At 39.1% G+C, this 13,630-nt stretch overlaps 1 protein-coding gene across 2 annotated transcripts in view; it reads right to left on the reverse strand.

The window, feature by feature from the left end:
* Positions 1-2,211: 2,211 nt before the first annotated feature.
* The window catches only part of SKIC3 (SKI3 subunit of superkiller complex), a 57,375-nt gene continuing 45,956 nt past the window's right edge, over positions 2,212-13,630 (reverse strand). For both annotated transcript variants that reach the window (XM_066616138.1, XM_066616139.1), the window contains exons 37-41: positions 13,280-13,438; positions 7,428-7,580; positions 6,290-6,420; positions 4,378-4,501; positions 2,212-2,951 (exon numbers count right to left, since the gene is read on the reverse strand). In XM_066616138.1, coding sequence (XP_066472235.1) covers positions 2,871-2,951; positions 4,378-4,501; positions 6,290-6,420; positions 7,428-7,580; positions 13,280-13,438 — 648 coding nt within the window. In that variant the 3' untranslated portion in view covers positions 2,212-2,870. The remainder of the gene's footprint in view (positions 2,952-4,377; positions 4,502-6,289; positions 6,421-7,427; positions 7,581-13,279; positions 13,439-13,630) is intronic.

A 13,630-nucleotide genomic window follows, 5' to 3' on the forward strand; every position in this document is an offset into this window, starting at 1 on the left:
CTGTTTCCATAGGACATCAGTAATATTCTGTACATTAGTGCTGCAACAGAGTCGCTGAGAAATCCAAGTCATATTCTGAATCACATTCTTACATATTTATATTTTGGAGAAAATAAAATTCAAGAACAGTTTGGCAATTGTTGTACATGCAGTTGTGTGGCCTGCTTCACCACTGTTACCTCAGTCTTTTTTCTGGCCTTATACCTATGCTAAAAATTAACTCACTAAGAGCCCAATCCTATCCAATTTTTCAGTGCCAGTGCTGCTGGGCCAATGGGGCATGCGCTGCATCTTGTGGTGGGGTAGCAGTCACAGAGTCTCCTTAAAGTATGGGAACATTTGTTCCCTTACCATGGGGCTGCATTGTGGCTGCACTGGTGTTGGAAAATTGGATAGGACTGGACCCTTAGTCCTTGCAGTGCAATTATGTAATCAGGTAGCATTGCAGGTCATATTCTTGAAACTATTTATATACTTCTTTTCAGCAAAAAAGTTCACAAAGCGGTTTACAGGGAAAATCAAGTTAACAAAATGGCTCCCTGTCCCAAAAGGGGATGCAATCTTAAAAAAAAAAAAAGCCATACACCATCAGCAAACAGCCACTACAAAAAGACAATGTGCTAGAATGAAAAGGGATAGTTACTCTCCCCCTGCTAAATATGAGGAGCACCAATTGAAAAAGTGCCTCTGCCCAGTTAGTAGGAACATTACTTACATTCCTCTTCAATCTCAATCTGAAATTGAGGGATTACATTTACAGTTGTCCCTTGGCATCTGCAGGTGGTTCCGTTCTCGAACCCCTGCAGATGCAAAAAACTGCGGATATTCAACTGTGCTTTAAAAAGCGATTCCTTTGAATTGTTTTTTAAAGCATGTTTTTAATCATTGCAGGGCTGCAGGCAGTCTTCGGCAATCAGAATGGCTATTTCAGAACTGCCCCGAGATATTGACCCCCTCCCTTGGCACCCTATAGAATGCAACGTGGAAGTGATTCCACATTGCATTCTGGGGTGGCCAAGGGAGGAGCTCACAACCTTGGTGCAATCCAGAAATAGGCGTTCTGACCACTTGTGACTGCCTGCAGCCCTGTAATGGTAAGAAACATGCTTTTAAAAACAATTTAGAAGGTATTGCTTTTTTTTATTTAAAGTACAGTAAGGACTTCCACCATGGGTTCCAAACCCACTGTGAGTCAAATCAAATACCCACAGATAAAGAGGGATAACCTGTACTTTTTTTGAAACACTGCGTGATGCAAACAACTGTACAGTGATACGCATACAGACTAGTTCTTACTAACCCTGCTTAAAGTAAATCTTCAAAGACATGATAATTTGGAACGTACTCATCTTTTCTCTCTGCTAATATAGCAGCAGGTGATGTTTTCTACATTTTTCCATCCCATCTAGGCGTGACAGCAATGATGGAGGACAGGAAAACTTGGTTAGAAATGATTAAGTAGATGGCACAAGAACAGGGATAGTGAATTTTTACCTTTAGGCTGTGTGATGAATTTTGCTAAAAACTCTCCTCAAGCATTTGCTTGAACCATAACCGAGGATAGTTTTAAAATGATTTTATGAGATGCAAAATTGTGAACTCAAGCAAGTCAATACATTATGCTTCATTTTAATAAATCAAGGGCTTCCAAATTGACACTTATAAGATTAGGTAAAGAGGATAAGTTTTTCAAAAAAGACCAGTTTCTCCTCAGGTACTGGCCTATTCCTTCAGATGCTATGAAAGCCCAAGACTAGTATCCCAGGATAATGTTTGCATAACAAGCGCATTTTCCTTTCCTCCTCCTGCCTTTTAATCCTGCTTGGGAAAAAGATAAAATGGTAAACCACTGGGGGAGGAGTAAAATGGAGCAATGGACAAGGGTTAAGAAGCTCCTCTTCCTTGTGCTGTCTTCTGCTTCATATGAGACTTCATTGTGCAAGAAAGTGGCCCCAAGTACTACACATAACATATAGTTCCACCCTCTCAAAAAAATAGACTACTTTAAAGTCTCTTTTATAAGTGACTGCACCATTATGCAGGAAGTTAAGGGAATAATACCGAAATGTTTGCCCATCAGACTAATCCCCATCCACCAGAAATCAAAGCCAAATAGCATCTGCTTGAACATATACAGTCGGAGGGCATTCCAGTACGTGACAACACTCTGAAAGATCTCTATGAAACACAAGACCAATGCAGAGAGAAGAGTAAATGCATTATTTTTAATTTCCTGTGAATACTGAGATAACAGATTTAGAAGTCTGGCTTTTGCAAATATTACATTGCTCTGAATGTAAGAGTGGGATTAGGAGACAAAATAATAAGCATTTCAAAAGCTTCTAAACCTGACTGGCTTTATCGAAAATGTTTTAAATAATTATAAAGCTTTATTCTCCCCCACCACAAAACTGCAATTCTTATTTTGCTTGGGAAGCTGCAGAAGGTTCGGCCTGTAAATTCCAACAACGTGGGTACCAATACAAATAGCAAAAGCTTCAGCATGCTGTTGGGGCTGGCTGATTCTCAACTTAGTTTTGCACAATACGTAGATATACTATTAAGGCTGTGTTTCAAAGACAGAAACAGGCTTCACTCTGCACCATAGCAGATGCCAAATAAGATTATGCCTGCACATCACAAGTCCATTGGTATCTACTGGAATCTCATAGAAGAGAAGTAAATTACATTAGCAAATGGAGCTAAATTTCAACTCAGCCATTTTACAGGAGCTTCCTTTTCAAATGTGCTTGAACATTACTGCTACTTGTTCAACAACAAAGGAAACTTTACTAAAGAACAATTGCTACTTGGATGTGGATGTCTAGGCATAGTCTTCTGTCTGATCCACCTCCTCACTGCAGGTAATACTAAGATGATGTTGCAGACAGTTTTTTGTCTAGTTCCAAAGCTCGCACATCTCCATTAACTCTGGCATTTGTGACAAGAACCTGAAAGAGAAAGAGGGGGCAAGGAGAATTATGTATTATTACTTATTCTATTACTATGAATTTTCTTGCCAGTGGGTCACAAGTCTGTGTTTCAAGCTAGAGAGGTCATTTGGGTCATATGGATGACTCCCATGCACACAGATCTAATTATATCATGGTAATTAATGTGCAATCCACCTCTGAGCTGTTCCCATAGTATTTCTTTGAATAAGCAAAGGAAGACGGAGGTACAGCACTGTCAAAAAAGCACCAGTGCTCCTTATGTGCACCCTCTTCGTTCTTACTATTTTATTCCTCTCACAAGCATATCTGGTACTCAGTGAAGTAGCACAAGATCTTCACTGCACTCTAGTAGTGAGAAGCAAAACATGGCAGCAGCTGGTATGGTCAGTGAATGTAAATGTGGAATCCTGGCAGCTCTTCCTGTTTCACTCTACCAGTTACACCCTTTTACTATTTTCTCATGTTGTTACATAAGAGATGTACTCATCCTAACGGGAGTGGAGAGGAGAAACATTCAGGACTTAGATGTTTCTCCTAGACAACAGAACTGTGGTTCTTCAGTTTTCTTAACCTAGAGATTACCATTAATCTTATTTTAGTCAAGCATATGTCCGGCCTAACAATGAAATGCTTCACACTGCATATTCATAACAGTACTTTTCCTAGCCTGAACAAGAAAACTGATTCCAGTACCCCAAAGGATAGTTTGTCTACCTAGTAGATTCTACAATTAATACTTACAATTTCCTAATATTTCTGCCTAGGAATCCAAAGCAGTGTACAAAATTAAACAAAAATATGTACATTAAGCCAGCGGCATAAGCTCACTGCAGATATTATAAACCAGAGATTCACAACTGGGGGTAGCCATACTCCTTGGGGAGTATGGGAACTAAGTGATGGGGGTTTGGGATTTGATTTCTGAACAATTAAAAAAATTGTTAGATTAGATTAACCATCACCATTCTTAATACAGATTGATGTGTTCTGTTCCTAGCTATCCATACATAAAGTAAAAAGAAGCTATTGACATCTTTTGAAGTCATACTGGTTGCTAATAGGACTGCTAATAGGTGATGGTGATGATTCTGACAATCTTGCGAACAGGCTATGAGGATATATTGGGCAAACCATTGGGAATCTGTAATCGCCAAAAGGTTAAGAACTTCTGCTATACACCATGCTGAGTCTAGAACTGCAAATGCTTGAGAATAGGTTTGACTTGTATACATATGTGAATCTGGCTGGGCTTGCTCAGGAGAGTACTGCGTAAATGAAGCACTACCACCGAAGTGTCTTTGATTCAAGGGCCAATACACCAAAATTTCCTAAAGAGAAGGTGCCAGTATCAATAATCACTTCGTATTTTTTAATTCCTAGGTGAAGAATTCAAAAGACATTTGTACAACACAGTGTTTCTTACATCTATGAGTTCATAATCATCTTTGGCATACAAATGTTGTAAGAGATACCATCGGGCAACAGATACAATTGTTTCTGGATATCCAGGTTGATATACCACTCTTTCTAGCATGCGACGAGTTTCCCTACAAACAAAACAAGTGGACATGGATTATAAATTACAAGGTGTGATGAGTAAACAACCACAAAACAAGGATAAGATTACATAGCATTTTAAGAGTTCAGATTATGGCCTTACAGGAGGGACCTCTAATGAAGTAAGCTACATCTCTCCAGCCCACTTGGCACCAGCAGGCCAATTCCTTTTCCCTGTCACGTTCTGCTGCTTTCTTCCCCAACCAACACCTCAACACTCTGATTCCTGGGGGCCACTGACCACGCTCAGTCTGTATTATGCTATTTGGGGGGTGCTCTTTTATTTTAAATCACAAAAACACCACGTTTTAAATACCAAGGAAATCCCGAGTATGTAGAAGTCACTATCTTGTCTACGGGTGGCCCCATTTTGCAGAGAAATTGATAGGCACTTGACCATCTGAGTTCACGCTTAGCATACAGATATTCACAATGCATTTGAAGCACTTGCCACAAGGGGAAGAAGAGACTCTATGGCCTTAAACAAAGTTCAAACCTCAATGTTACATTGTCTAACTCCCACCACAGAAAGAAAATGCTAGGTCCCTCTATTAGCAGACATTCATTAGGCTTCACCAGTCCCCTATCAAATGGATTTGATGTGCCTATATCCCCAAGATGTCTCCATCACCACTGTGTCACAGTTCTTAGCTGTGATTCAAAGACTAATTTACATGTGAGTAAGAGAGAATCGCATGCACAGTGAGCACTTCCACTGCCTTTCCTGTAGCAGTTCTCACTCATAAAGAGGCAAAAATCACTGTTCAATTTTTAAAAGTATCTTGCTTCTTTGACAATGGAAGCTGCTGCAGTGGAAGCATCACAGGAAGCTCTTCGAACACTGGGCTGTGTTACACACACAACCTCTTTACTCAATTTACCTGGAATGGTGTTTACTTTGTTAGCAATTCGATTCGATTTCAAGAACCTTTATTGGCATTCAAACAATTTTGAGCAACACAGGAAACCTAAAATACAGTCTACACAACAAGGTTCAATTCACACATAGTATTCAAATTGGGGGAACACATGAGTAAATTTTCCTTATGACAGCTAACAGATAGTCGGCAACCAAATCGGTAGTAACCACAGAAATATCTTCCAAAAGGAAACGCAAAAAATCATCAGGTGAGCCAGAAAGGGTAGACAGAATTGGACCTAAAAAGGTATCACGAAGTGTCCGGAGAGCAGGGCAATGACACAAAATATGAACCATTGTATCAGGTCCAGAAAGCAGAATTTACAGATCCTGCTATCGAACGGGACATTATGAAATCTTCCCTCAAGGACTACAGAGGGAAAAATATTAAGTCTGGCGAGCATAAAAGCCCGCCTCTTGCTTGGATTGATTAGTTCCCTAAAATAATTGGCGTCACGGCCAAACGATGGTAATAGGCCGAAGTAATGGGGGGAACAGGTGGAATTAATGGTAGAAAATAATAACTGGGTTTTGACTTCAAAAAGTCTGGTCTTGATGATGGAGTGGGCCTGATTAAGGCCAGAATCGGCAAGTGATTCTAAGGTAATGTTAGCAACTTCTATGGTTATTTTCCAAGCCTTGTTTCCAAAACCATTGAAAAAGTATATTTTTACTTCTACAAACTAGTCATTTACAACTGCAGCACTTAATAAGGTTTTACTTATTTATAAAGCTATCTATGCATTTTCTGAATCAAAAGATTTTGAAGTAGGTTTTCTTAAGTTCTGTTTTCATTACATCCAAAATGCTGATTAAATATATAGGTGGTTTCCATGTAACATACAGACCCAATACCAACCTTGACCCCATTTTGCGGTTGTACTGCAGAAGGGCTTGTAAGAGAACACCCAGTGGGCAGAAGGAAAGTTTTGAAGCTTCTGTTGTAGCTTCTTGAACCAAAGATGGCCAGTGATCATTTGAAATATTAGCCTTTAAAACAAAATGTTAAAAATCCACAAACATTTTAACCTTGTGCCATAATGGTCAATGGTTTAACTGCGGTGTAAAATGAAAGATTGTTCACCCATAGAACTGCACATTATCCTTGATTATTATGAACAAAGGTTAGAATAATTATGTACTGGCTTTCTAGATTTCTTGATAGATTGGAAATGGGGAAAAAACCCAATAATACAAATCTTCCTAGATTTAGTCTTTATATACTTTCAACTTTCTATGGAATGTTTTTTGACAATATCATGGACAAGCATTATGTTACATCATTAAAAAAGGTCAGTTTTACAAGCCAATTCAATATTAATTCATAAATTAATAAGATTTATTATTTCAAGTCAGTCAAAACATCCTGTCCACCTGACCCCATCCCGCACAAACCAGGGGAAAGTGATAAAGCAATTCCTGAGAGGTATTTGCTATCGCAAAACTCACAGATGATAATTAATGAAACATGTTTTGTAAATTGTTTTAGAATCCACCAATGCAACCACTGTGGTCTAATTTCCAAGTGGGATGAACTAAAACAAAAAAAATCTTCAGCTACTTCAGGACCACAGATGCATTCTAAAATGTGGACAGGAATGGTGAAAGATTATCAGGTGTTTAACAAAATGACTTGTGCAGAAACTCTGGCTCAAACACTGATGGGAAAATACTGCATATCAACCACATAGTCTCAACTTGTCAGTGTGGAATGCTGTTATCTTTTCCTCCACAATTAAAGTGAAATCAAACAGCTCCAAAAACTGTTGGCAAAGTTTAGGTCACAAATGCAAATATTTTCATAGTACATTTGCTATGGAAACTTAAGGTATGGAAACATACTTTACAATTTGTATGGGCAAAATATTGTGCCCATACATTGCCTCTGTTTTTACTCAAAAATCATGATTTCATGATTTCTGAGTAAAAACACCCACTTACCTTTTAAATTCAGATTATTACGATCATTACATCATTTCACAACTTAGTCCTCTTACCATGCAAATTTCTAGAGCAAGCTTAGCAAGTCTTAATAGACTGGACAGCTTCCCGCTCCAACTGCCCTGCTGGGACGCCAGCTGCAGACTTTTTCGGTAACACATCTCAGCAGCAGCCATCATTCCCTGAGACTGGTACACTTGAGCCAACCACTGAAGAGAGAGAGAGGAACAAAGTTCAGGCTTGCGGTTGTGTTTTCATTTGGATATCGCATACTTAATTCTAAGTCTCACACTTTCATTAAATTTTTTTTTATGTGCTAATTGTGAAAATTACTGTAATACAAAGTTGAATTCCGCAGAAATGTTCTGCTCTTTGGCACTATTAATGGGCTATTCCATATAGAGGCCTTTTGCAGGGCTCACTGGATTTAGGTAAAAGAACACAGAGCTGGAGAAAATAAAATGAATTTGCAATCTATCTGAAATTGAACAAACACAATTGATATTGGACAGTTGATCCTCTTGAATAAATACCGAATGGTGATAGAACAAGGAAGGGTTCTCAAGTTGCTTTATGAACCCATCTCTTTCAGTAAGCCTGGGAATGCCGGCAATCCAAGTGCTCATTAGTTCTAGCAAGATCAGGAGAGCTAACACAGCTACCAGGGCGCAAATATCATGTAACACACACACACACACACACACACACACACACACACACTATTGTACTACTGGCTCTCCCTGCACTCATTTATGGGCACTCACATAACCATCACTGTTACATTGGCACTCCACTAACTATACTATTCAGCGCACACAATCCTGGAAAAAGATCAAGAAGAGCTGAACATGGTGCTGAACTGCCAAATCTTCTTTGTCCACAATTTCTCTGCCTCTAAGTATACCTAAATTCAGATTGATATACACAATCTCAAGCATCACATATGACTCCTTCCAAGCCACCAACACATGCTGTTGCATCTTCCTATTTACCATCACATCTCTTGTTTTTCTTTGTACCTAATATAGTGGTAAACATTGTACTCTGTTCTACTCATTGAGCCTTGAAAATAATTGTTTAGGGAATACTCACTAACCACTGGCTCAACTTGTGGCATGGGATCATTCCCATCATTCCCCTGCTGCCCCACAACTTGGCTTCCATCTTACGCTTGGTTGAGTATCACCTTGTATTGAGCAATACTCAGCAAAGTACATGCACAACCTAGTTGTCACAGAAACAAAGATATCATTCCACATAACTCTGCCACATAGCTGTCTTGTGTTTCACAAGGTTGCACTATGTGATTCTGTTTCCTTTCTATCCTTAAAGAACTAAGCATGCAGTCTTCATAGTACAGCTGTGTGTCAAGTATTGTGGCAGCACTATGTCTATGCAGGTGGTGGTCTGGTAGCAATTTAATTTACTGCAAGCAATTAGCTAATTACAATCCTGAATTAATTTCACTTATTATTACATGTTTCCCGCTTACTTGATATCTTCCATACAGAAAAAATGTTCCAATATTTATTTTCAAGTTCCCCATTATGGCCAAAAAAACAGAAAACAAAAATGCAACTGTCTTATGTAACAAAAAAGTGCATTTCCTTAATTCAAAATGGACCAATGAGACTGATTGTTTGAAGAGCCCATGAGATGCTATTATGAGACAGCATGGAACCAATAAGATGTTAGTAAGGTGATATCCAGGGGGGAGGGGAATGACACCACTAGCAACCAAAATTGCTAAAATTGTGGTTCGTAGGAATAATACCATCATGTTATATACCATTTGATGCATAATTTACAGCAGAATGTAATGAAACAAACCGGTTGGAAATATCTCTATTCTATCAAAAGATATGACCAAAAAACGAGCACGGCAAGGGTTTTTGTCCCATCCATTGCATGGATGGTGACACGCTGCGTCACCATACTGGGAGACGCAAACCCTACTGAGACCATAGCCTAAGAGCAGCTTTTCAGTAAAGCTTTCCTTGAATCACTCTTGCTTCATCTTACCCATCACCCTTGCTACATTTTATTTGTTACCTGTTACTGCTGCTTTCCCCATTTTCCCTCTACTTGTGGTCAGTCCTGCCTTTTCTCCATTTCAACATACACCTTAAGCCCTCATAGGGACAGGCCACTCCTGTGTTTGTTGGAAATTTAAATGATTAAGTCAGCCTTTCTCAAACTGTGGGTTGCAAGCCCATGCGAGATGGGTTGCAGACTGGGCCCTCCTATCCATCTTTGCATCTGTATGGCTTCAAACACGGAGCCAGAAGCTTTCGGAGGCTTCTGTGCACCATTCTGAAACGTGCAGGGGCCAGTAGATTGGCCTGGTGCAACCCAGAAGATGCCTCTTTGTTGCAACCCATTGGGGAGGACAAGACGGCTTGTGGCACCAATAAGATGGGGATCACAGGACTAACTACAATCTACTCAGAATTAAGTCCCATTTATTGGGACTCATTCCCATGTAAGAGGTACAGGACTGCAACCAAAGTATAGTGGAGCTGACACCTCTCCTATTACACAATGTACCAAAACCCTTTAATACATCAACTTTGTTTTACAAACTAAAGAACCCTGTTATAAAACAGAAGGAATTTTTTAAAAAATGTAGCTCCCTCCCCCACATCTATATGTTTTGCCAGATTCTTCTTGGCACATGACACGTCATGGAGCCTACTTGATTGGTTGTCAGGCATTGGGCAGGTGCTTAGAGAGTTGAGATTCAGCACCGTTACCTCACAACACCAGTCTGGTTCCAGTTCATTTATCATCCAAGTGACAAATGAGGATAGACACACCATCTCTGGATAAGCATAGATGATGTAATTTTACCACCAGGCACAGATATCAAATTCCAAAATGCCTTTTGAATATTTTCCTGTTTTAGTCCAAGAGAACTTGACTGTTGAAGCATTTAGCAGTACTCTTGACATTTATCTTAAAAAAAAAAAATCTCACATGTGAGAAGAAAAAAAATCCCAGAATTTGTACTATTGGTCTCAGTATGTTTGTTTAGTAATATTATATATTCAGTAGTAACAAGGTTTTAGTATAATTACATTTCTATAATTACTCTAGGTGAATAATCTATAATAGTTCAACTGTTATAATGACTCATGAATTTTGAAAAGAAGGTTGGTAAGACACTATAATAGCTTATTTTATGTCAGGGCAAAAAAAGCAAGCAACAGAGAGCTTGCACAGTTTTGTCTCTTGTACCAGATGTGCCTACTTTGATAAAATCAATTTTGTTAAGCAAAGTTGTTACGTAATAAGGCTGCCAAGCAAGATTAAGCAGGTCCAATGGAATTTTTTCCTGCAATGTTTCAGTTTACAGCTCTTACCCAAGCAGGCTGATCTCCTTTTACAGTTTAGTTACCAGTGCAATTTCGTAGTGATAATACTGGAGGATTTTGCAAAAGAAGAAAAGAAGTAAGCAAAGAAAATGGAAAGGCAGAAAAGTTCTCTCTCTTGAATGACCCTCAAAGAGTTTTGTGATAATTGATGTACTGAGTAGAGATGAATGTTCTAAAGTTTTTATCATCCAGAAACCCTGAAACAACGGCTCAGTGCTTAACTATTCTGTTTCTTTCTAGTTCTTGGCCATGGTACTTAAAACATTTTTTGGCTTACAATATTGAAATTAAAAGCCATATCTTCTGGGCAAAATATCAAGTGTATTTATGTGCACAACAATGGCATCAAAGAGAATACACAAAGGTGACTTTGATTGGGAAGATCAACTGGAAAATGCAAGTACCAATGTGCTTTGAAGCAAGATTAGAGTTATTTACAGTATATATTCTTCCACTGACAGCAAAGTCACCTTGTATTGACTAAAGTGGTGTGATGTTTGAAGGCAACAAATAATCAAGTGGCCTGATCGTAAAACTTGCTTCACCTGCAAAAGCAGATGCAGCATACATGCAAATGCATGACTGTGAGAAAGTGAGAATAAGAGTACAAGTATATACTTTTCCAGGAAACACCAATGGACAAAGATAGTTATTTTGAACATTTTAGGTTGAACACCCTACTCAACTCTACGTAGCCTTAGGCAATAATGATCTTTAGCTTCCCATCTGTAAACTGTAAACCGTGATCTACCTGTCAGGGGTGTTATTGGAGAAATCAGTACTCAAACACATGGTGAACATATGCTATAGAATTATGAAAAATGCCAGTAATAAATACCAGTGGTTCTGTACCAGTGCACAGAATGATGTTCACATACAGTAGCATAACTAACATGTTAATGTAGGCTAAAGCACTTCAAATGATGCCATAACTGCTCATCTAGCAAGATGAAAGAGAAAAGCAACAATCATGTATCAGGGAAACCAAACTTGAAATATTCTTCACTTATAGGGATAGAGTTACTGACATACAAAGGAAGACAAAAGAAATCGCAAAGGCACTTACACTTATTTCTGCAGATTTTACAGAAATGCATGTAGATCATTATTTCAGGGAAATTACCCACTGGTGTTTGGAAAGGCACTTTATATTATATTTACTTCATGCCAAGGCCAGTCTTGGCTATCAAGGACAATGCATACTGCTATTATTTAAGTGAGCTGCTTGGTTGGCTATGGAAGCTTTTCAGTAACTTCTTCCTTTTCAGTTTGCACTTTGAATGGGGTACACTTTTTCCACTATTCTCCACTTGTGAGCAACTATAATACAGATGGTTTTTAAAAAAAATTTTGGTTTTTTTTCTCGCTCAACTCATCCCAGTTCCATGGTGGTAGGAAGGGGTTAAATGAACCTGTTGCATAGTGGAGGATTCCAAGTGGTATCCAGTTAGATGACTGTGAAACTCCCTCCTACAAAAACTCCCTCCACTTTGTAACTGAATCACATCCTTTGCTGAAAAATAATTACAGGAAAGATATGATGTTTAAAGACATATCATGTTTTCGGAAATGAGGAGGAGGTTCCCAAAAATAAGCTTCCCAAGTTTGGAAATCCCTGAGCCACTACCAGTGGCATAGCTGATGATCGTGTAGCCCAGTGCCAAGTTCAAAATGTTGCCCCAGAAGTGATGTCATAACCGGAAGTGACATCACGCCCAGGCTTTTTAAAAGTGAAAAGTGAGAGGAACCCACCCCTTCGCCCCAGCAGCTCACCACCCACTTGCTCTGCTGCCTCTCCCCAGTCAGTGGCATAGCTAAGGCATATATCTGCTACCTGGGGTCAAAGAAGATTTTGTAGCCCTTCCTGCATGACAAAATCAAATTTAATCAAGTAAATAAATAAAAGTTTATTGGTTCCACGCTGTATCATAACAACATCTCACTGGCACTCAGAACAATCAGTCTCATAGGTCAGTTTGGAGTTAAGCAAATCCACTTTTTGTTCCACAAGGCAGTTGCGTTTTCATTTTCTGGTTAATTGCCCATAAGCTCAGAGTCTACGCTGCTGCTGTGCAATCTAGGAACAATCACTTTTATTCTGTTCTCAATAATCAGAAGACATTTTTTAAAACCACACTTTGCAGAGTTCCCAAGAAAGTACTGAGCATGCTTAGAAGCATCAGTGAGAACAGTTAGCTTAGAAAGAGCCCTCAACTTGTGTCAGTCCTCTGGGTTGTCATTTTCCATCTTTCCAAACTGGTCAGTTTGGGAGTGTAGAAAGAAGGGTGAGGTTTGGCAGTCAGGAGGGCTGACAAAGGTGGAAGAGCTCCTTCAAGTTGAGTCATTCTGGGGAAGGGGGTGCCAACAACCAAATTCAGTCTGTTCCAAATCAAGATGGATGTGTTTTTTGACAATCAAGAATATTTCCTCTCTTCTTTATAATGGATTTCAATAGAACACACTTTGCTAATGTGCTGAACAACAAACAGATATAAGAGAAAACCAAAACCATAAGCAAGGCTATTAGAACTTACATGCCAAGCTGTCACTGAAGTGGAATTTGTCATAACTGCTTTTCGGAGTTCTTCCAAGATGGCATCAGGAAGCTCTTTGCGAGACTGCAAAAGTGGCTTGCACTGAACTTGCCTTAAAAGCAAGTACAAAGTTGGCTGCTCAGGAAAAGTTTTTAATCCCTAGAGAAAAACAAAATTTGAGCTAATAATAGGAAGCGGTTTCAAAGAAAAGTAGGGTTGTCATGTGAATCATGTAACCTTGGGTGACTCATAGGATTTGAATGTTCTGAGTGAGCAAAAAGGTGAAGGGAAAGAGAAATACACTCTAGCAACAGGAAAGATGCAAGAAGCAAGCCCCCAAAGGTGCAATTA

This window comes from Tiliqua scincoides, chromosome 2, assembly GCF_035046505.1.
Source record: "Tiliqua scincoides isolate rTilSci1 chromosome 2, rTilSci1.hap2, whole genome shotgun sequence".
NCBI lineage: Eukaryota > Metazoa > Chordata > Lepidosauria > Squamata > Scincidae > Tiliqua > Tiliqua scincoides.